This window comes from Myzus persicae, unplaced genomic scaffold (genome assembly GCF_001856785.1).
Source record: "Myzus persicae strain clone G006 unplaced genomic scaffold, MPER_G0061.0, whole genome shotgun sequence".
Classification (NCBI taxonomy): Eukaryota; Metazoa; Arthropoda; class Insecta; order Hemiptera; family Aphididae; genus Myzus; species Myzus persicae.
In genome coordinates, this window is record NW_019104155.1 from 885878 (window position 1) to 912262 (window position 26385).

The following is a 26385-nucleotide window of genomic DNA, read 5'->3' on the forward strand; positions in this document are numbered from 1 at the left end:
TGTGTGTGTGTGTGTGTGTGTGACGGGTGTCGTAGTTGTAGTATTGTAATCGTCATATTATTATAATAATATTATACAACGATGTGCGGTAGTGGTGCACCGTAATGTGGCGGGCGCGTCGGGGGCCGCGGGGGTACTAAGCGGTGTCGTAGGGGGGAATGCGGCGGCGGCGACACGCCGTGTGTGCGCGCTGCCGACGGTGCGCAGTGAGTTCTTTTTATTTACTAGTGCCGGACACGATGGGCTGCAGACAGCGCGGTCGATGCACCGACTCGCCGCACACGATCCGACGACGACATGGTGTTCAAAGGTGAGACGATCGCATAACTTTTACTTACACTGTATATATTATAACGTGGTAGGTATTTAACATTGTCGTATATAGTGGTAGACTCAGTGGCGTGCCGAAGAAGATTTTTGTGTGGCTATATTGGCTCAAGCCAAAAACGGGTAGTCGGGAGATTAAACGTAAAATATACAACAAATACGTCACGGTAAAATATAGCGATTTTATATTTCGACTGTAAAAAAATATATTTTAAGCACCGGATTTTGGGTTGGAGGGTCCTTAAATTTTAGTTTGACCTCGATTTTTAAAATTGTTCAGCACGCCTCTGATGGTGGTGGATTACGGCTTTTTTTGTTTTGTCCGAATTAATGATTTTCCACGCATAGACATAACATAATGTAACTAATACGCGTGCCGCGTCCATGTGCAGTGCTTTGTATTTTGGACTTTCGTTTACTTCCGGAAGTATTTCTACGTCCTAGACGAGTTCATGAATCATGGAATCTCATGATATTGCTATGTTTTCCATTGTGACTGTGAAACTGTGTAGATTAAAGAATACGTATACTTAGTACTTACACTATAGAATATTTTTTGCTAATAATCATTGCTATATTTTGGAGTCCAAGAATGGTTAGGTTGAGTTAGATGATTTGATGGTGGTAAATTAAGATTTCGTGTATATATAGGTAGCTTAGTTTAAGATAGGGTGCTACAACCCGCGGCCCTTCAAGCCTTTTTTTGGCACTGTACTTAGAAAACATATATTTAATAATTTTAGAGTCTAAGTGTGATAAATTTAAAAAAACTTCGGTGGTGAATCTCTCGTGCCCCGTGGCATTACTATTCTATTCTGTGATAACTTGTGTATTATATTATATTATTATAATACATTTGTTATTAAATAAAATACAAATAATAATATATTTTTTTCTTTTGGCGACCCATTTAGTTTTTATAAATGTGTTAATTGGTCCCCTAAATTTCAAAAGGTCGGACGACCCTGGCTAAGGTATACACTTTCCAAAGAACATTGAGTCAAATTAAATATGCATACAGGAATTATTGCTCATTTCTTTATTTATAACCTATAATATATATTATGTACGCTGTATAGCTTATATTTTAATTATTTAAAAAACTGTACAATATTATCAACTTTGCGAAACTGTGTTTTTATTGGTCACTCAAGCTGTGTATTTATTGGTCACCCCATCTGTCATCTGTGTATTACAGCTATACCGATCTACGGTTGGCCGGTTATACGACGAATGGATAACGGCTATCGACGTATCGACGATGTACCATTTTCGCTCCAGGATCATTCTGAAGTCTCCTGGAATGATCACTCTATAGTAAATTATATTTTGTCATTTTATTTCGATAAATTATTCTGGTGTTATGTCTGAATTGCTGAAAAAAAATCCCCAGACTACAATATTACTCACACAAACATATGCAAATTATTGAACTTCGTGTCAGGTTTGTAGGTGGCAAAATAAATATTAAACATTTTTTTGAATTCGGTATAAGCCACAATATTAAGAGACAATCTAATAATTAACAGTGAGTTAACTATTATTTGATAATTATTTTATTATTATTATTTGACGCATTCGAAATAATTTTTTTTACCTACCTTCATTAACTATTGTCTGATGATTGTTTTTATTTTATAATGTTTTAAATATTTCATCTATATAAAGTTAAACTTGTAAAAACGCTTCCTAATAATATTTTATTTACATTAAAGTCAAAACAAAACGTAGGTCTGTAATATTTTAAATTTTCAATCCATAGCTATAAAAATTGAACATTGTCTAAATTTTAAGTATATATTGCTACAATGTATAAGTATATATTTGTAATTAAATATTAATACTGTTGGTAATTACGCAAGGTAATTAAAATTTAAAAAATATTTGCCCAATCCAATAATTTGCTTGTGTTTGTGAGTAATTTTGTAGTCTGGGGATTTTTTTTCCTAGAGTTGGGGATTTTTATTCAGATTACCGTTGTCTACATAGACATAGGGAAAATGGGAAGGTATTGATGTACCTGTATTTTTACTCGTTTATACAAATCTTTAAAAGGGCAGCTTAGTGGTGGACCGGATGAATATGTGTGTGGGCCAAGACTCCAGGAATAGAAAAAAATCATTAAAATTAAGATATTTTTTTTATGGTTTGTTAGTTAGATTCGGGGGTGTATAACAGTGTAATTAATATCGTGAACCCTGCAAGCCGGAGCTAGAACTAGTAATGTTTGAAAAAAATACATCGTTATAATTATTGTTTCACCCTCCTGACCGTATCTTATATTAATATAATTTTAATAAATTGATTAAAGTCACATCGCACCTTGCTGCAGTGATAATATGTGTATCTACTTAAAATAAAAATTATTTCGAATCGTTTTTTATTATTATTATTAAAACGAGTTATATACATCAAGGTCAGGTCAAAAACACCCCGGAGCTATATATTTGGGTGTACTTCTCTTCTTCTTTTTTATTTTATTTAGTTTACACTACCTTTATCATTATTATTTCACGATCGCCTGTCTCGCTCTCCTCCTCAGATTTATGTCTGATGTTTGAAGTCTGAACACAATCGGCTATCAGATCGACGTTTGAGGTTTACCTGTGTCTTATATTTAATATGTATATAGTATTATAATTGTTATATATACAAATACACACGTCCCAAGACGGATACGTAATATATATTATTACGGTTTATATAATAATCGTCGAGATTAGACACTATAATGTCTTATTTCGACTGCTGCTGCACGATGTTGTGTACCCTTGACTCTTGGGACAAAGTTATCTTTACCCGGTCTCTTACAGTCATCAATTGTCGTGGTGAAACAGTGGAAAAACTTCCATTACAGAATAAAACTATGATATACCTACCCACGATATATTTTTTGAGATTCTCCGTGTAAGTAATTATTTCGATTTCTGGCGCGGCGGGCGATTGTAAACTCTCCCGATGGTAAACTCTCCCGATGGTAAACTCTCCCGGATCTACTCCAGTACTACCTGACGAAAACGTGTAAACTCTCCCTGGTCTACTCCAGTACTACCTGACGAAAACGTGTAAACTCTCCCGGGTCTACTCCAGTACTACCTGACGAAAACGTGTAAACTCTCCCGGGTCTAGTTTAGTACTACCTGAAGAGAACATGTAAACTCTCCCGAGTCTAGTAAAAATCATAAAATAAATTTAATATACATTTAAGTTGCGTTTAAAAATAGTCAATCATATATAATAATAATAATAATAATAATAACAATATAAATTAATGTCTTTAGCTGCTATGAACATGATATTATAGTCAAAATACAATAAAAAATAAAATTTCAAAAAATCCAATATACATTTAAGTTTCTATTAAAAATAGTCAATCACAATCTCTGCAGTGTAGCCAACTCGTAGTGTAGCAATAACATTTAAAACAACTCGGGAGAGCTTACATACTTCCTACAGGTAACTATAAAGTTGACCCGGGAGAGTTTACACATTTACATCAGGTAAACATAATTTTGACCCGGGAGAGTTTACACATTTACTTCAGGTAAACATAATATTAACCCGGGAGAGTTTACCATCGGGAGAGTTTACTACTTTGAAAAATCGGGAGAGTTTACCATAAAATCGGGAGAGTTTACCACCGCCCAGCGCGGCCAGGTCCCCCGGAATCAAAACCACGGAATCCACAATATCGCAGTGGAAAAAGTATATATCTAATAATCATAATCACATGTTTCTAACATACGTACATCGTCGCCGTCATGCAAAAGGAGTTCATTTTTTTTATTCAATTTTAAATTATCAAAACTTCATAAACCACAAATGTATACTAGGTATAGACTACAATAGGTTTTGTATCTCGAGCAATTTAATTACGAAATATTTCGGAAACGTGACCTACAAAACACTTTTACCTATTATAGGTGCCTATTATATTTTGCCATCGACGATGGTCAACAGAAATGCAATGCATAGAAAGGCAGTACTACATCAATAACATATCCATATATATATATGCATAGTCGCTTTTTCGGACATTCGGGCTCTATGATACAGGCAGAATATTGCAGTGTGGTAAAATGATTTATACCTCGGTACGCAAAAATTGTCTGCGCCCGATATAGTGTTACCTACATAGATTTGTTTATTTTAGTTAACTTTCGACCGGTGCATATATCCACGGCTAAATTGCAAATATTCCATATTGTTATAGTAATAATATTAATATATAGATCACTGCGCGTGCCATGTAGCTAAATATAATTATTTTAAATGTTATTATTGTAAAGTGTTGCGAAATCATGTCCGTTGGTCAGCACTTAACTGAAACGGCTGGTCTTGAATAAACTGCAAACGAATTTTAGAGCACACCGTTCCATTACAATAATATACACACACGGTATATTAAGTTATGCATATTTTGTATTATATTATTATCGGCACATGCGATCAGCGCATTGGTAGCATAACAGCATATATTATTATTTATTATTAATGGACGTCGTTATGTTGATTGCCACGGCCACCGGTTATTCGCTGCCCGCCGACATTCGTCTTCGAGCGAGACGAGTGAATCGTTTTACTCGTCCTGCTTAAATTAATTGTCAATTTGATGTTTGAAATCGTTTAAACGGACTTTTTCATAACATTGTACAGTAACCGCGCGTGCACTATAATTAGATTGTTTATAATTTTGCCAAAATGTTGGTGTAGTTCGTGTTTCCATTGCAACGGTCTAACCATAAATCATTTGCACTTTGCGTTTGAGGTTTCTTTCGGTATTTAGTACATCATATATTATGATGGTGTAAATTGATCAATTTTATGATCCAAACCACTTATACTTGTTTAAATTTAAACGTTAAACAACACAAATTATATTTATGATCTCAAATTAATCATAATTATTTTTGCATCTACATTATAATATTTTATCCTAGCAAACTTGTGTACATATTTTTGCATCTTTTAATGGCACGTTATCAAATTAGCTTTTACCAAAAGGTTGCAAAACGTTTTAAACGTATTATGCTATAAAAATTAATAATCTTTTTAACTATTTGTCTCTTTGAAAATATAAGATATTATAGGTAATCATAATTATTATATTTGACTGATAAAGGATATTTTTTTGAAAATATTTGATAATATTAATATTATTTATTGTCTTCAGCCTATATTAAGTACCTACCGATTTGAGTAGTTTTTTTTTTGCAGCCTAATATATTCATCATCGACATTACGTGATATACTAATGAAATACAAATGATTAATCATCGTACAGCTTAGAATATATTACGCTGGTTGTCGTGTTTAATACATTTTTTTAATATCTAACTCCTTTATTCTTTACGAAAAGAAGAAAAATAATTTAACTTATGACTAAAAATAATTACGATAAATATCAAAACATTATTCTTAAATTACTAAATGTATACTATAATTGTTTATACTTATTAAGTTATAATAAATAATAACCGTTTAATGTACTAACATTCATTTATTTAATATTTATACAATTTTAATTTATAATTTTTGGTAGTTGATGGTGTCAGGTGGCTGTTCATTAAAATTGTCTTATTAAAAATCAAGTATTCATTTAAATTATCAACAAAAACATTTTTAAAATCAAAAAATTAAAAAAAGATACATTTTCATTCAGTTCTTTTGAATTAAATTGCTTAAGTCTTCACAACTGTTCATCGATATTATTATTAATTATTAATACTAGGTTAGGTTACCTAACCTAACCTAACCTAACCTTATTGATATAGATACTTTTAAATTTAATTGTTTTCAAACTGCACTTGGGCTTGATTTTTGATGAACTATTTTAGTTTTGAGGGGGAGGTTAGGGGTGAATAAAAATATCTCTGACATTAAAAATGTATTTTAGTCTTAAGGTGATTCCAGTTATTTTTAATAATTTTATAAACAATGTTGCACTTTTAGAATGTTGTAAAATGTCGAGTTTGAGTATAAATTATACTTTTGGGAATATTGCAGCCGATTTAATGAACTGGTCATCTATAATTATTAATAATTAATTGTTTATAGTAATTATTTATCATTTTTATCTACGATGATGTTTATATAATATATATTATATATTAATAAATATTTAGTAAATAATATTTATTTATATATTATATATTAATAAATATTTAGTAAATAATATTTATTTATATATTATATATTAAACATTCAGATTTCAAACTAAATTTTTGATTAGTATAGCCATCAGTGAAGTAGGACGGGGGTTTTCGGGTGTTTTTTCTCCCTAATGAATATACTTCAATCCCACTTTCATTATCCTAATAATATAATATTAATAGCTGTATCTCGTTTTCGGTTCTATAGTATAATACTATAATATGTGTATCTAGTTGAAATATTAATATTGTTCGAAATAAAATATAATATACGCTGAAGAAATTTGCAAAAATATTGGAATAGGTACATTATAGTATGATATTTTCATGGTTTATTTAAGTACCTAAGAAAATCGAGAAAACAATAGATTTTATAATAATACTTTTTATACTTTTAATTCATTTGAATAATAGTTATTATTTATGGTATAATATTATATTATATCTCCTTTTTTTTTTATAGATTTTCAAGTAATTATTTCTTTATTTTGTGACTTTCGTGAATATCATAACTCCAACTTTTATAGTTTTAATAATTAAAAACCATATTCAACAATTAAAGTAAATTAAGTAAAATGTGCATGGTTTTACAAACATTTTCTTTAAAAAAAAATAAACAACGGAGTTTATTTTAGAAGTAAAGTTGTCCACGTGATTCATGACGCAATTCTACACACTATATCTTCTCAATTTAAAATTTAACTGTTTAAACTATTATGAACTTTGATTAATACACTATTCAATATACACAAAACATTATATTTATCTTATATTATAAAACATAGTACAATAATAATAATAATAATAATAATAATAATAATAATAATAATAATAATATGAAAGTAATTCTAAATCCTATGATAGATTACTACGCTGGTTAATTTAAAGGAGAATGTTGTTTCTCTTGTTAAGAAAATAATATCTTAATAAATCAATCAAATTATATAAGATATATCCCTTTTGAATAAATGAGAAAAATATATTAGTACTTACCTAAAATACAGAAAATATTTGAACATTGAAAATCGACATGGACTATTATACCTAATTTTATATTTTACCACCGTTTATATAGTTATCAAGTTTGAACATTTTATTAAAATCCAATGTTATATCGAATAAACGTGTACTGCGTTTTTAAATTTCAATATTGAAATACTATAAAAATAAAGCCACTGTTTTCTATGTAAAACGAATGAGTGATCCGTGTGCTTTTATGTGTCTAACGTCATAATGCGAGACCATAAAACAACGTCACGTGCAACAAAAATCCGTTTCCAATGTTTTACTCGTTCATGTGCACAGTCGTTAGTCTCGCCAATATGAATGGGTTATAAACGTATAAAGTGTATTGAGGTAAAAAAAAATCACACACCTTACAAACCCCGGAAGTACAGTGACACATATGTGTAGGGAATCTCTTTTTGTCGAGATAATATATCGGTGAATCTTTCATACATATAGATACAGCTAGGGTGGTTATTTTAACAGTAAACACTCAATATCTTAATTGTACCTAAAGTTTTTCAACATGCTTAACATTTTTTTTCTCAATTTATATTCATTATGACTTATGAGTCAAAATGTTTGAAAAATAATTATATATTTACTACGATCTTATCACTATTACTATTAGGTTTTACTTTTTGCATTACAACACCCATTGTTATAATATCTCTTTATCAAAGCAGAATATTTTTCTGAGAATGTTGATGAATACAAATTGAATTTCGATCGAGTTTTTATTAGTTATAAGTTATAATTATTTAAAATTTAGATGTTCGGATACTAGTGGACCAAAATTATTCAGGTTCCAAAATATTCTGTTCTTGGAATATGATAATGCAAATGAATGATATCATTCAAAAAAGTTATATAAGATATAATAATAAAGGCAGGTATAAATATCACATAATTTCATAATGTATTAATTATAAAATAATGATATACTAAGCCTTATCTCAGTAATCTTTATATTATACGTGAAAACGCGCGTGAATACTCGCAGAACGAGTTAACATTTTTTAAATATGACACATCAGATTGATCTCACCCCTCGGCCCCTCCAAACTTGATATATCAATATATACTAATCGGCAATCGCGGGTAGCATGTAGTTGACGAACTTCAATGTTGAAAATGTGTGGGTACCAATAAAAGACAACAATATTATGATATTTTGATGGTTTGCGTATTATTCTAATATACCGAGACTCGACAGTCAAAAGGTAGATACGCAATGGACCTTGATTTTGAAACGCTAATGTATACAGATTTAATATACATGAGTAGTATAATAAGGTATTTACCACAAAGTTTTCGGTTACGATCCGACTCGAAGAGGTCGTCTCAAAAACAAAACGAAATACACACATGTCATAATACATAATTTATAATTACTACTACTACTACTACTACTACTACTACTACTACTATTATTATTATTAATATTATTGACAAAATGGGTCGTGACTCGAGGGTCGCGGCGGGTGTCCCGCGGCAGCTGAGACCGCGGATCTCTATACCTATATAGGTGTACGTATTATTGAACCTACACAGTTGATGGCCTGCCGAAATAATTAATTGGACGTATAGTACCGGAAAATAATATTATAGCGTCGTCCGACGGTCTCGCGCCGCGACGGGAAGGCGATCGATCATTATTCATCGAGCGAGGGCGCTCGTCGCACACGTCCGCATCACATGCATTATTTTATAAACTATTACAATCGTTTTAGTGTTTACTACAAGTTACAATCATATATGATATCATCCATGTGCAGGAGAGTTGATCGTATTTACATTTTTGATGAATTTCGGGATAAAATGGGCAAAAATGTACAGGCAAAAACATTGTTCTAACTTTTATCATCAGTCGCAAAGTACGGTATCGCGATTTTCATTAATATAATAATTTACTGTGCACTGTATTGATTTTAATAGTAGTTATTCTATCTGGGTTATCTATGCAACCGTTACCGTAATATAACTCGTAAATTAAAATTATTATCACGTTGGTCCTGTCGATGCATTTCTTCGCATAAGCCGTCGCGCTGCCGCCTCCACACGTGTTCATCCGTCTGGCACAACTATAGTCAGACCGTTCGATCGGTGGCAGTCATTCACAAGACTCGAGTGACTTGGGTGTGCGCCACGTTTTTTCGTCTCGCGTGATATGTTTAATTAATCGATTTTAACAATAATATGTAATATGCACGACGATCGTCGGTGTCCCTCAATTTATTTTTACCCGAATTGCATTTCAAAAGTGTAAAGTGCATATATGGTTTTTATTATGAAGTATTAATATTTTAAAACTTTACATAATATATTAAAATGGTGACATGTTAATTATACAGCCACAGTGTATGGGTGTTTGGTGGCATATAAATACTGTATAGAGTTTTGAACCACTCTATATAATGCATACAGGGTGATTATTTTATCAGTTAACCCGAAATTAAAATGAACGGAGTACTGCACCAGCATTTTTTGGGGGTACCCTATGGCTAAAGTATGATGGCACTTTACTCTACAAAAAAAACACTATTAATACTTTAAATGCCTATGTAGGTACGAAGGTACCTATTTTATTTACACATTACCCATAGTAATCAACTACGAGTTTAGAATTAGATTTAGAATATGAAATTGAATATGTACGTGGTGATTGAAAATGCATAAAACTTAAAAAATGATAACGATAAGTCGATAACCTATATCTAATAAAGACATTTCCTGATTCTTATAGTTCTCCATATTTATCGATATGAAAAAAAACGTTTTGTGATAATGTTAATTATATACACTATACAGGTAGGTACTTCCCAGATATTGTACGGAGCCACCAATAATAATCACAGACCAAGTCATCATCACAGTTTTAATAATATTATTATAACAATAATACTAGCCGATCGGTTCATAAATGTGCTTATCCAGGTGTGTCTGTTCGTCCAGATAATTTGTACTAACTATACAGTATACATACATTAATTAAACATATCCTATACGTATTCGAAATACAACACACAAAACACGACGAATTATAATGTACGACCTTTTACATTTTAACACTGCACCCGTGAGTAAACAATATTATCTGCATATCTCAATGAGAGTCTACAATATAATAATACGTGATCGTTATGTCGAGGCCCCCCTCGACCTAACCTAACCAAACCTAACCCCCTCGGGTTCACGGGGCGGCACAATCGGGGTCGTCGCCGAGGGGTCCTGCGTGTTTCTGACTTTTTGTGACAACGGTGTTTGCGTCTGATGTACATGATATTTCGAAGCTGCAGCACCACCGTCGTTTTTTTTTTACCGAATATCATACATTATTATTGCTTTTTAAGGTTCTGTTTTAGATAGTAAACCCACCTATCGTCTCCGGTTTAATGTCCCTGCAGTACTGTGGTTGTGTAATATAGTATAATATTAAACTCCACTGTAAATCTTGAGTGTGGACAAATCAACACGTAAAAAAATACACAAACACAATACGGACATACGCACTATACACACATTCACAAATTTAGTGTTGTGTGTGTGTGTGTAGGTAAGTGAGTCCATAGTCAAGAATGTGGATTTAAAAAATAAAAAAAGTTTTTATCGAAAAATTATTACCTTCTATTATTTCCACATAATAAATACCTACTAATAATTTTTTTTCAAGCAAAATTGAATGAATACACGTTTTCGTTAATTAATTTAGCCCGAAATTAACATTTTTAGAATTAAATAATCTTGAAAATCAGATTTCAAACTCGATATGTGTATCTACATGTCCTATATTCATAAATTACACTTCAACATTTTTAATTTGTATATTTAAATAGGTACTTATTCTAAACTACATTGATATAGAGATATTTAAAGTTGTAATCTATTTATTATCTTGAAAATATGTTATATAATGAAAAATACCTTGATTATTATTAATTGATAATATTCAAGTTCCCACTATAATAATTCAATGACTTGTTTCACGAAACGATTTGCATCGACTATTTACGTGCGTCTATATGGATGGTATACAACTTTCTAATTTTTAATTTTTAACAGCGTTGCATCAAATTCGTCATAAAAAGTAATTTAAAATTTTATTTGTATTCCAGCCAGTCGTAAAATAAGTCGAAAACTTAAAACTAGAGTATCACTTTTGCTATTGGTCTGTTTAGCAATGCCAGCGGCTGCAAAAGATAACGATTTAGACTTCACGGTCGTGCCCATTACCTCGTTAACCATAAGACACTGTGGTCATATTCTAGTGAGTATCAATGCTTAATATTTATGCTATTTGGGAATACTTCTTCCTTCGCCATCTGTACACTGTTTACCACTTACATTTTGTTTAGATAGCCGCGAACGCAAAAAACAACGAAATATACATGTCTACGAAATCCCGCAACCCAACCGAAGAATCGATAAACTTAAATAGAAACAATGACATCAAAATACTGAAAAGAGTGCGGACGCAGCTAAAAGTAGCTAGAAATCATTTTCGAAATAACCGAGAAGTAATCGCCCGGCTTTATTCGGATGTAAGTATATTACAGCCTTGGATTGAAAAACATTATTAGGTATATATATTTATTAATTGTACTGCATTGTTATAAAAGATTTTTAAAAATCTGTACGTTTTTATTATTGGTAATTAAATCTCTGATAATATGCAACATTATCACTAATTGAACCGTTTATTTCTTTGACCTATAGACTTCCAATTATTTATTTATCATAACAATAAATATGTACCCATATACACATCACGACGACATTAAACCAAAAACTAATACTGGTGTGAATAATTGCACCCGAGGTCAATTATATGTATTATTCAACACTAAATATTTAATAATATTATAGCCTGACGTATTAGACCGATACATTCAGAGTCATTTAGTCCAGCATTATATATCAATCAGACCATAAATTATCAATGTTATTAAATTACGTGATTTTCAGTGCACCAGGTACCTGTTGTAATCTCCCATCAAGTTTATCACATAACTATTCCTGTACAATGTTATAGAAACACGACTTTGAAAATATCTGTGTAGAGTAGAAAAAAAATCCGAAATGAATGGTATTCACATTATATCAGTCTGCCACTTTACAAGTGTTTAATTCCAGTGGAGATCTCTAACGTGAGAATTTGCATAAACATTTCTGAAATTCTTAGTACAATTGAATGCAATATAATATATTATTATATTATAATACGTTGTGTCAACGTTTTTTCCGGATCTTTACGCAAAAAAAAAATATTTATCCGTGTAACTTATTGTAAAATATAATAAATCAATGTTAAAAGTGTTAAAACATAGGTTTTTTTTGTCGTTTTTTTGTCCAAAACTGTGTTGACGATGTATTCGAAGATAATACAATATGATTATACGTTTACTCGTTTACAGGTAAAGACCGTGATGCAAACAAATTATCATTACGAGTGGTTGCCCTCTCAGTCACTGGTTTGGTACAAGAAACACGTCAAAAAGCTTGACAAGGACACCAAGGTGAGCAAAATTAATTAAAATTGTTACATATTATGCGCAGTTGTATTATAAATTATAATAGGTGGGTGGGTAGGTATATTCGGATCGAAAAATAAGATGATATTATTTCTCTTTCCGCTCGTATTTGACTTTGAATCGAAATTAGTTATATAAATATTGTACCTAAACCTAAGTGATGCGTTCGTATGTTTATCATTTTTGCACAAAAACATTATTGGTCGATCCACTGGATATGACCATAGGCAAGAGGAGTGGCATTTTAGTGGCTTAAATGATTTGTTAACACCCTCTTATCGGCTATTACGTGAACATCGCAATGCTCAAGTACGGATTCAGAGTCTGGAAAACTATTTGGGGGCTTATTCCGTGTATACAAAATATCTACTCAAACAATTCCGTACGATAGCCAAATGATAACAGTATAATAACGACCAACGAAGTCCTAACACATGCCATCCGATGCATTATCACATAAACATCCGCGTACATGGTTTATACCGCTGCAGTACGCCAGTACTTTACGATGCAATAATATTACAATTTATATTGTAGACATTAAAAGAATGTTTATATCGAAGATAAAATGCATTGTTAGAAATATATTTTGTGTATCCGAAATCCCACGGACTGGTAAACATCCGTATACTCTGTACAATAACGCTAATAAATTATTTTTCAATCCGTTGTACACCGCGTATATAAAGATGTGGAAATTAATTTTAAAATTATTTTCCTGGTTTGGTTGTGTAACATGGATAGGTATACGAGTATAATAGTATAATATATTATTATAATACCACACTCCCGGTAGAGGAATAGTGTTTATCGAAATTTTTTTGACGTAAAAATAGCTTTCGATTTTTTTTTTTGACGATAACGCGTTTAACGTCATTAAATCGCAACAGGCCTAAGGACTTACCTAAAGGCTAAAACAGAAGGTCGGGGGGTGTTAAAAAATACTTGTGAACAGGAAGTAGAAAGTAATAAAATCCAAACGACATCATTACCATTTACCAATGATATACGTGGTATCACTAAATTACAAGTACCTAATAAAAAACAATATATTAATAAAATATAGACTATAAATTAGGGTCAGTAATGCGGATGAAACGTGGCACCATTGCGACTATGCCGGGTGGCAATTTCGGTGGGCTATTTAGGGGCGACGATTATTAACAATCCGTGAGATAAATTACTGTTCCACTTGGTACCTACGTGAAAGTGATATATATTCGACACGGCGACGGGTGCCAGAATAGCTAAAAAGTATAATAAACATATTTTTTAGCCCGCGCGTGTGCACAAAAAAAAACTGAAATATTACCTCATTAAATTGAATAGGTTAGTGGGATGATCCACATATTAATAATTAATGTCAACGGACACGTTGATAAAATATACAATAATATATGTGCTGTCGTAACGCGTGTTATGCATAGTTTACAAAACGCATTTTTGTTCTACTTAATTACTGTCGACTGATGCAACGACGAAACGTAAACGAATTTATATTTTGTTTAGGTATTGGTCTATTTTTTTTTAAATGTTTCAAAAAATGCAAAATATTTCAATGGTTTTTTTTAGAAAATGTTACGTATCTTATAATTATATTAATTAAATATGAAATAAATCCTAGAAATTAAATTCATTCATCACATTTTATCAAAATGTAAATGCATTGATTTAATTCATACATTGCATATTTTTAATGGCGTATCTTATTTGCAAACATGAATTAATTACATAACAATTTATATAAAAATGAATTTTTCGTATTTCTTTCTTTCTTTATTCGCTTTACACTCAACAACTACTGGACCATTTTCAATAAAGTTATATCAATAGATTCTTTGAGCCTTGGAGGGGTTTGTTGTTTTGTATTTCAACCTCTATTGATCGAGATATTACACGATATTACACATACGTTTTGTTTCCTCCGATGAAAATCGAATATATGTTTTATTCATTTATAGGGCCATTAGTTACAGATAATTGAATAATGATTATGATTGAATATCGGTTTCTGCATCCATATTAATAAAACGCAAAAGTTGTGGGTGTAAATTATCCACAGCGAAGTCCATGACAATAGTGGTTCTAAAATTCTATACCCGAGGATTTGAACTTGAAGCCATTTTTTAATTTTTCATTTTAAAGAGAGGCTCCCATAGGGATTTTTTGGTTCGCGGAAAAAAAATATTATTTTACTTGCTATTGGTTACATGAAATGAAATGGTTATTATACATTATAATTGTATTTAATATTAGACGTGCAAAGTGTATTTTGTATTTATTTAAAACTATCCAAATTACTGTGTAACAAATATCTGTAGTGTACATTTAACGGAGTTTAAAGCCGGGAAAATCCATTATAATTTATTTACATCAGCTAGGAGGATTAGCTAAAAAAATGTTAGGATGCATGTTTGTTAGTGAGTTTGTTTATTCTTTATTTACTAAATAACTACTGTACCGTTTTCAAAAACATTATATCAAGACATTCTTTGAGACTTCGAAAGTGTTTATAACTTAAACCTCTAATAACCCCTAAGGATTGCTTCTATGGGGTGGCTTAGTAGTTTTATTTTGGCTCACGGAAATCGAATATTTTTTGTTTATTTAAAAGATAGCCTTTGATTACAGATTGTCATTGGATATAATTATAATATAATTGTTATAGATAAAACTGGTGTTATACCCAAATATAGTTTAGTTACCCAAATAAATGTGTTAAAAATCTGAGCAGTTTACATTTAACGGAGTTTAAGAATGTGCAAATGATGTGAAGGGTCAGCTAGTAGTATTATATTTTGTCATTTATAAGTAAATAGCTTTTCTATATAATTTTAAAATTAACTAATAATTATTATATATAAGAGTCAAAGAGTATGGTCAAGGATTAACCTCTAAAAAGAAATATTAAACAACTTTTACAAAAAAACAATTGAAAATATTTCAATATTGAAGCAAAGCGGAAATGATAGATGGACTACAAAATATATGAAGTTAAAATGCAGAAATCATTAGTCGGGATATAACCAAATAACCAAATTACGTAATACATATACTCAAATTCACAGTTTTTAAAAAATTGTCAACAAATTTACCAAAAATATTACTTCTGATCTTGGACTGATCGCAATAGAGTATAATTAGAATAGAATCCACTGGTTCAACTAATATAGATAAAAGGAAAAGATCAGAGTCGCAGTAGAGATGCAAGATTTTAGTTCAGTTAGTGGCTTACTTAAGGTTATTCGCTGACCATTGGGTGGAGGGGGGGGGATTAATCCACATTTATATTAGTTATTCCTTAACGGTTTTCAAAAAATACTCGAGACAATTTTTCACGATTTCGACAATTCAAAATAAGGTCTATTTAATAGATTGAACCAGTTATATTAGAGTGGCTTATCCGATATTATTAATATTGAAAGCAACCCGCTTTTTTATGCTTTCAATTGATGACACCTTACCCGTAAGAAAAAATGTATTAATGTACATTATTCAATTTAATTAACCACGTAGTTCCATCAATGGATGGGTTCTTCACGCGAGCAGCAATTAACACACAACGCTTTCGCTTATTGTAAAAAAATTACTTTACAGATTACGAAATATATATTTATAATGTGCAAAAATAAAATAATAAAAAATATGTAATATTTTTTATTAAATTGACTAAACATTTTTTTTTCCATTTTAATGTATGGTGTTATATTTTTCTAGGTGTTTATACTTTTGCCTGTGTTACGGGATTCATTGCACAATTTTTCAGTAACGCTCGAACAAATGCGATTATTCAACGAAACACATTTTATATCCAATTACACAATAAGAAAACTTATGTTAGACGATCTATCCAAACATCTTATCGCAGTGAGTTATCATTTAAATTAAACATCAATCAGGCGTTATAAGTACATATATAGGTATAATAATATCACACATACAGAAAGTTTTTTATACTCGATGATGATATGAATCTTAAAATACCCGAAACCTATTATATACTCACATAAAGGGGATTACCTTAACACTAATCGGCAATACCTATTGGATCATTCATTTTAATTAAAAATAATTTATAAATTCCCTGTATTCCCTGAGACATTCCCCGGTGCTCGGGACAATTGAATCACTCGCAGTAGGTACCTACACATAATTGACTTGACAAAATCCTTTCGGTGCAGTGCGGACATTATTATAATTTATAAACCATAGCCGCATAATATATAAGTGCCTAACTATTATGGTGCGTAATAAGCTCGTAAGCCACCGTGTCGGTACCCAATAATGGCATCGACACGAACGCTACACATATTATTATAATATATTATGTACATTATACGTTTTGTACGTACGTCTCTCGGTGGCGCTGCAGACAATAGTGCGCTGATCAAGGACCTCCTACGTTGCACCTGGCATGCACGCGTATATATTATAACTGTGTACCGTCGTACACATAAAATATGTAACACGCGTATCCTGGATATACATAAAAGTATATAATATAAGCCATACGATCGAACCCAACGCACCCCGTCATCGCTACAAGTCTTTCGCGACCTCATCATACTTGGGCGTACCCGACGAGTATTAGGTAATTGTATAATATATATATATATACATATAATTTGAGTAAATCCGGCAGTGATCATGTATACATATATATTTATATGTACATACACACATTGTGCATAAATGACTGCTGCACCGCGGTGCACCAGACTTGAACTGCAGTGGCGCGGCGGCGGACGGTCCGCACCGTTTTCCGTCAAAGAGCACAATAATATACTATATACATAAGTACCGCTGACTGCTGACGTCTACAATATGATATGTAGGTGCATTTGGTACAAACGCTTCGGCGATACGTACTGTATACGAATATATTATGTATAGGCACATATTATAATAATACGAAAAAAGTCGTACCACCTATGTACGCGGCATCACCACCCGCCGGGCTCGCGACGACTGCCGGCGGAACACGTGTTCTTTATAATGCTCTCAAAAACACACACACACACACACACACACACACACACACACACCCAAGTATAGCAGCACATACGTATATACGTGCAGCGGGCTTTTCTGCCGGCGGTGTCGGACAATGAGATTGTTTTGGGGGGCTGCTGCAGTGCGGGGCTTCCGTTTGTCTGACCTGTCACTGCAGCACGGTGTGTACGTGATTATAATTTAGTCCACACACACACACACATACACACACATTTTATTTATAATGCGTCGGCTCCTACGATATACTATCATCATTTATATACGAGGGATCGCCTCGTGAAGAAAACGAAACTTGACGCGGCAACGGTGTGGCGGTTTTTATATACATAACATATACGTATTTAGGTATGTGTGTGTGTGAGTGTGCTCGGTGCTCCACGAGTCCGCGAGACGGGTTTAAACGGCATGAGGTGTGTGTGTGTGTGTGTGTGTGTGTGTGTGGGTGTGTGAGAGGTTCTGCGCCGGTGCTGTCTGTCGGGCAGTCGCGGTTATAGGTGCCGGGCGCTGCAAAGAGATCCCGAACGTCCGATAATAAAATAATGTCCACCACCCCTGGCCGACCGGGGTCTCCTGCAAACTGCTCTCGTCTTCGTGACGCATTTTATATTTGAACGCGCCGAACCACACGTGTAGTACAATATCATAATGCGTGGCTGCGAAAAAAAGGTCAAATAGAACCCGATTTACAACTAGGTAGCTGTACACGTGTATACATTATAGGTGTACCTTGTCAGTTTTAACGTTCCAATAAAAGGAATTGATCGACGCGACACATAACCAGGATACACACACACACACACACACACACATCTGTATTACCCGCTCTTCCACTTCAGACTACGATGATGTTCCGTTCTTTACTTTTATCACAACAATATTATAGTATATTATGATGTGTCTGTGTGTGTGTGCGTGCAGCGTGCTGTTATTTATTTTCGTTTTCAACCCTTCGGGCCGCGATACGATATTGTAATATCCGTATTGTGTTCACATATATTCTTAATAAATGTATAGTGTATACATTTATGTAGGTACCATATTATTTACACGAGCAAACACACACCCACACGCCGCGGATAATAATCGTCAGCCGAGTACACGCCCTGCTGCTGTAAATTGTGATACACATAGGAACTATTATAGAGCCATAGTGTAGGCACGTATACGTCATGACATAGTTGTACTTTTGTGATGCGAAGTGCCACCCCATGTTTACCCCGGGTAATATGTAAACATTAAATATCGGTCTACTACAAACAATGTTCTGAAAAAGAAACATTTACTATAACATTATTAATTTGTGATATACGCGATATTGAAAGCACAGATTTTCTTTGGTTAATAAGTAATAACATATAAATTGTTTATTTTTTTATTGATTTCGTAAATAAGTGAAAATAATATAAATCGCTCTGCATCGGTAAAATACGATGGTCTTATCTCTGGTAAAAGGGTCACGGCAACTCTTTCATTTGACACAGTAAATCTCAATTTTTTATGCTATGGTACATATTAAAATCTAAAGATAATTTGCAGTTATTGTGCATAAGGGGTTATTATATTACATTAATAATCATTGATTTTACAGCGTGTGCTGACGGTAATTACTAATTTGAAAATTTCGCTCTCTATATGCAATTATCAGTTATATGCATCCGTTTTAGGGGGTATCATCAGAGATATTTTGCACTTAGTTGCACTTACGGGACTTTAATATATTATAATGGTACATCGTTTCTAATTTTCCATGTCGTATTATGTGACCGACGATTGTAATGATAGTAAGTACTTGCGGGGACTCTCGAGTATTACAACGATGATTTCTACACAATAATATTCTAAGTAACTTACAATAATATGAGTGCAGACTCACAGAATATCAGCTATTCGTTTCTGTTAACTTTTACATTTTTTTTATTCACTGCATTCATCAGCGCCGTGTAGTACGACTTCATCAAAAATCCGTAAAATGTGTCACGATCGTCTGGCTAGCCGTGATCGTAGTACCTCTGATTCTTATCTTGGGAAATAACTACGCTGCCACGATGCAGTGCAGCCTCAAACCGATCAATTTTATCGTTGTATGATGTGTCTTATTGCACTTTTTCATTTGTTTCCATAAATAATAAATTATTCTTTCCAATTTCCAATCAATGACTCTTCTGTAAAAACCTTTCCAATGACTATTTTGGGTTTTTTTTTACTACTACTCGAGACTATATTGGTCATTGGTGTATAGTCGAAGATAAAACATCATATTGCACAGAAATAATAACTGTTGAATATAAAATTGACTGCATAATTGAACATGAGTTTTAAACAATTACTGCTATAAAATAGAAGCTAATGTATTGACTCCATTTTAAATATCAGTATGATCATTTTTATTTCGTTTTAGTCTTGTTAATCGCTGAGATATTTATTCAAGGTTAAAAAATTTATTGATCGATTTTATAATTATATATTTCCGCTCGACTGTACAGTAGTATGTAATAACTAATAATAATAATAATAACATAATGATTACGTCTTGACTTGATGTCGTAATTTATTAAACCGAAAAATCAAACACAAAATATTTATTAAATATTAATCACTGTATAATAACGAAGTTAAATTCGATCTCATGAGTCATTATACATAGATGTGTTTACACTGGTCTGGCTACTAAGATAATGCCCAGATCAGCGAAATGATTTTTAGGAGAGAACTTTTCCAAAAGTTACTCTTCACTGGAACTATGATATTGTACTATACACACTATACAGTATATATATATACATTAAACATAGACACATAATGATTCACCATATCATGTCTCAATTATAATATCCTTTAATAATGAATTTATTCAATTTTGATTTTTGGGATTACTATACACAATATATTTTCAATGATTAAGTAATTTTTTACTATTTAAGGAGTGTCCTGGGACAAGCTTCTTTTTTTAAAAATAAAAACCAACTTTTTATGATAATTGTTGAGAAAATTATTTTTTTGAAAATGTTGATGTATTTAAATAAAAATGCAAAGAAATAGTTTCTGAGCTATTAAAATGTATATACTAAGTATCTTAGTCCTTAAAAATATTTTTTGGAGAAATGCAAATAAATTATACAATATCAAAAATAGTATTTTCTAATTTATTATTTGTGGACAATTTTTACATATTATAAAATGTTCATAGATTAATCATATTAGTTATTACTTTATTCAAATCATCATGGACTTCATATCTTCTACACCTCTCATCAGTTATCGTTGACCATTATTATCCTTAGATAATCTACTTCACAATTTAAAGCAAAAATTGTTTTTTAAAAAAAAGTATGAAAAAATATAAATAGGTATTTGAAAATATTGTTATTAAATACCTATACCTACTTAAATATTATAAAAATAAGATTCATAATTAGAGGGGGGTGGGGAGTGAGAATGCACGGTGAATCACAAAGCTCCTAGTTTATCATGTTATTTGTTTTATGACCCACTTAAATATCGAAGACGCTCGAATTCGAGTGAAAACTGTTAATAATAACAACATTTTACCCGTTAACGGACTATATTTCCAGTGAACTCTGATCGACCGCACATGAATACATGCCAATCGCTACCCAACTATCTATTCAAATTCAAAAAGGTGTATAAACGAGAGCACTTCGACACTTCACTGCGGTTTCATTAAATGCTCATTTTTAACTAAACGTATCATACCTTTGTAGCATTTATAAACAGTATAAACAGTAAACACAATATATTCAATAAAATATATGTCTTACAGTTGGCTGCAGATCCATTCATCCGGACTAGATCTTTTGACACGCATGGCATAGGACATTATGTTTATTCGGTTTTATTATTATAATAATAATATTGTTCGATCGGTCTTCAAACCATCAATGAGAACTATATAATATATTATTGTGGTTTGGTACTTTGGTCGTTGAACAATTACTTAATTCGAGTTTATAGCGTGTAATGGGTAGGTACCATTATACTCGGCCAGGTAAAATTTCCGAACGAATTTGCGGAAAGCCATTTATCACGGATATTATTATTATAGTGTGTTGTGGGCGGGCGGCCAGAGCGTGACTAAATCGCGTCTGTTCCCGCCTTGTAAACGCACATATTATTAAATATTATTATAATAACATAATAAATATAGGCGGATCCGATGTATTTTTCTCAAAAACAAACCGGCAGTAACTCAAGGCGGATAAAAAAAAAATCGTGGGCGTTCCACATTAAAAGACACTAAATCGCTCTTTTACGTTTTACTGCAGGTGAGTATATAATAACAAAATTTTATTTTACATTTTTCGTTTTTCTTACGAACAAATATTAATTACTATTTTTTTTTTTATGCATATAATAATATATGACTGATTTAAAGTTACTGAAGTAATAACGTCTAAAATACAATATTTTGGAAATCAATTTGAAGTGAAAAACTCAAATTTTGAAAATTATAGTCCATTATACATACGTCTTAATCGAACGTCCAAGTGGGACATATTTAGAAAACAATCAAACTATGAATTCGAAACATAATAATATAGCGTAATTTAGTTTTATACGTTTGAAAATGTAATAAATGGATTATTACAAATTATTTTTTAAGTAGTAGATTAACTAAAAAAAACCCTACGATAGCCGATAATCTTTATATGATCGACCAAACAGTTAATTGAAGAAACCACACAAAGCGACTTGTGTACCTATTGGGAGACGCCCAGCGTGCTGTCATTGTATGTACTTAATCACTTTCTCCTTTAATTGATATTAAAGGGGAAGGGGTCTCATATCGACTATTTGGGGACTTTTTTTTTTTTTGGTCTACAGATTTATCAAAAATATAGAAGAAACTATTAATTATTGTTAAAATTAAAATTCATATTTTCAAGCTTGTACGGTCATATCAATCGAGATAAATATTAAAAAATATAGAAAAGTATTTAGTTAAGTTTTCTAAGAATAGAATAATATAAAAAGCAAAAATATTTCTAGAGTCATCACTGACTCGTTTTAAACAATATTTTTATTCTCCCCGAAGTAGCAGTCATGAAAATTCACTTGATATAACTTACCGTCTTGTAATTTGTTATAGCTAATGAGTATCTTAATATTATAACTAATAATTATAGTCAATCTATTTGAATACCATATGATTTTAGATGATAATCGATCACACAATTTTATGATCACAATATATGTGTAAATAACCACCAAACCCCATTTATATATTGTTATTTATGAATATTATTATTTGTATTATGTATGATTATATATTATATTTTACCACCGCGCAATAATAGTATGGTCACCGCGTCGAACTCACTGTATTCACAATAACCCCTAAATCCCTAGTCCAGCATGGCGCTTTCATTTTACTCGAGTAATTTCTGTACAGTTATAATAACTTCAAAATTTAAATATTCCAGTGACTCTAGCATAAATGAATACTGTTAAAGTACAATTGGCACAGTCAACCCTTTGTCAAATCGTCTCACTCGGAGATAATATACAAACATTAAAAAAAAGAATAAACACATAAATATGCACAGTTACTTGACGTACCAACAATGGTCGTCTCATTCTACTTTAAACTTCACAAAATCAAGGGAAATATTAATCATTGGTCCTTAGAATTTGGTCATTTGGTTCCCAATGTCGAGTTATCCATTTAATTAGATGGAATTACACAAGACTCAGAATTGACCACATAAAAATATTAGACATACGTCTTCTTAATGGTATAAGAGGGCGCCACAATATTATGCATTTTCGGCGGTGGTCAAATTATTATCAAAATTAAATATATTTCTACTAAATGCCGCCCATAATAGGTGCACCCTGGAGAAAAGAGGAAATTTTAAACTTTCAGAATCTCTCAATCAGGACGATATTATCTTAACTAACATTTAATACCTTTCAACCGCTGTAATACTGTTGTTGATTGTCTATCCATTTTTATGTAATCCATTTTTTTATAAAAAAAAATTTAATATGTAAATCTATCCAAATGGCTTATATAGCTGAAGGTTATGTGAAATAAAATATATATTATATTTAAATATCTACGAGTACGGTTTAAATTGAACTCAACTACGCACGTAGTAGTTGAATAATATAATAATTGCGCCATCACTGTTATAATATTACTCGCAAAATTCGAACACGGTCCGCTGTGTTTTTCCATAATATTATGATGGCGTTACAACTTTATTGCATTGGATAAGGTAAAATAGTGGCCGTGATAGAAAAATCCAATGGTAGCGGTCGGCGTAATTTTGCTAGTTTAATGACAAGAAAACATTTAAATTAAATTTATTTTACGCCTTTTAAAAAGAAATAATAAAAAATGTATTCATTATTTTACTAGGCATGCAATTATTTTAATTATTGTACTGTCGTACTATTTAATAATATTATCATTGAATTAGCATTATTTTTATTCTATTACTTTATGCAGGATGGTTCACCAACCGTGTTCATAAATATCAGCATTTCAAAAAGCAAGAAAGATAATACACTAATCGTACCTAATAGAAGAAAAACCAAATTACAAAAACAAAGACAACCTCTATAATTAATATATTTTTTTTTTAAATCGGACAGATATTTAAATATTATTGATATTGTTTTTTTTATCTTTGAGGTTGCATACCTTATACCAATGCGATGTGCATCATCACATTGTGCACAATCGTTCGCGCGAACACTGAACCACGTAACAAAATTATAGCTATAATAAGAATAATCACAAACACGAATTATATTTTTTCAAGGGCTCCCGCAGTAAGCGTAGTCTTAAGTTAATCCGACTCGGGCGTGGTAAAAAAGCCCAAGTACTTACATAGCGACATTCTCAAGTGGGACTAATGGTGTATAGTCATACAGTACCTATGTGTGTATATATATATATATATATAGCTGTTTTTCTGCGCAATAAACCGACTGCCATACGTGCTGAACGGCGACTGATCGAAAGAGATAGATGTACAACATTATTATAGTGGCTCGCTCGTAGTGAGTACATATGTGGCAGTGTCTGCGAATGAAAGAGCCGAGTGCCCCCATACACATGCGATAACATGTATATAATGCATTGTACATAGGTATGTATATACATGTAGGTATATACAAGTTGGTACGGGTGCGCGTCGAAGAGTTGACCTACACCCGTATTATACCTATATATACATGTAGACACAAATACATGTATACAGACACGAAAATATAAAGACCAATATTATTATGTGATATAGGCAGATGTTTCGCACAGACGTCCCCCGCGAATAAATCACCGCAATAATAAAGGCGTGAATGTTTCCGTGCGGTCTCCATTGACGTTGGTTACACCTCAGCGGGGCGCTAAGGGCAATCAATGTACATAACTCGGCAGTTTTTATCTATTCAACTCGAAATTATTATTATTATTATTATTATTATTATTATTATACTGTTAAAGCCAAGATGCGCCGCGCGGTATGCATGCGATGCGTACAACACTGTTTTTTTTTTCCCGCCCCATCGCACACACCCTCTCACACCCTCAATCGTGTGCGCTCTCTGCCTCGCCTCGCCCCCAGTCCTGTTTTGTGACACACTCTGCGGGCCGACAGAGACAATCGTAAATTTATTGCCCCCTCTGAAACGCCAGAAAACCACCTCCCCGCAATATTTAGGGTAAATTCGACAAATTTTACGGCCCGTTTCCACGCGGCGACGTGCGCGACATTGCATTCCACTGCCGCCACTGGCCCGGGCCCGTTCAAACGCATAATTATTTATTTACATGACATTCGTACATCATCATTACACGAGCTGCGTCGAAGACGAGTTTCGATCACGTGACCTCGACCGCAGGACGTAGGTAGTACGCGCGTTTTAAGGAGGCCTATAATTGTACTATGATCTCCTGCAGAAGCCAACTATTATCATTCTTTCTATACATCATAAAAGTAAAAACTACGATTGTATACTCGTTTAATGGATATCGTTAAGTTATGGGGCGCAGGAAAGTATTAAAAGATTTGCAGGTTAATGGCTCTTGAAGGAGAATTTAAGAAATAATTGACGTCTATAATGATTTATTGGATCGTCTACGCCTATTGCCTGGATCGTATTTCCTCTAACCTTATCATCTGTTTATATAGGTTTAATTTATGTACATATTATATTTTAAAATTTAAATGACAATCGCTTGACATTACGATCGTATTTTATTATATATATTATTTTTTTTTTGGCCAATATGGACATATAAAACTAGATCTAACTTTTTTGAATTATGTCGTTGGGTCTCGATTGAGTGTCGGTATTTCAAGAATGTGACACTAAAATTATGGTTAAGA

The 26385-nt window shown here is 32.2% G+C and overlaps 1 protein-coding gene across 4 annotated transcripts in view; it reads left to right on the forward strand.

Moving 5' to 3' along the window:
* Nucleotides 1-209: 209 nt before the first annotated feature.
* Nucleotides 210-26385, forward strand: part of LOC111039382 — a 31741-nt gene continuing 5565 nt past the window's right edge. The window contains exons 1-5 of one of the 4 annotated variants that reach the window (XM_022322889.1): nucleotides 210-310; nucleotides 11600-11751; nucleotides 11840-12025; nucleotides 12899-13000; nucleotides 16733-16882. In XM_022322889.1, the coding sequence (XP_022178581.1) occupies nucleotides 298-310; nucleotides 11600-11751; nucleotides 11840-12025; nucleotides 12899-13000; nucleotides 16733-16882 (603 nt within the window). In that variant the 5' untranslated portion in view covers nucleotides 210-297. Of the gene's footprint in view, nucleotides 311-11599; nucleotides 11752-11839; nucleotides 12026-12898; nucleotides 13001-16732; nucleotides 16883-26385 lie in introns of those variants that run through there. The other 3 variants (XM_022322890.1, XM_022322892.1, XM_022322893.1) reach the window with 3 other exon arrangements.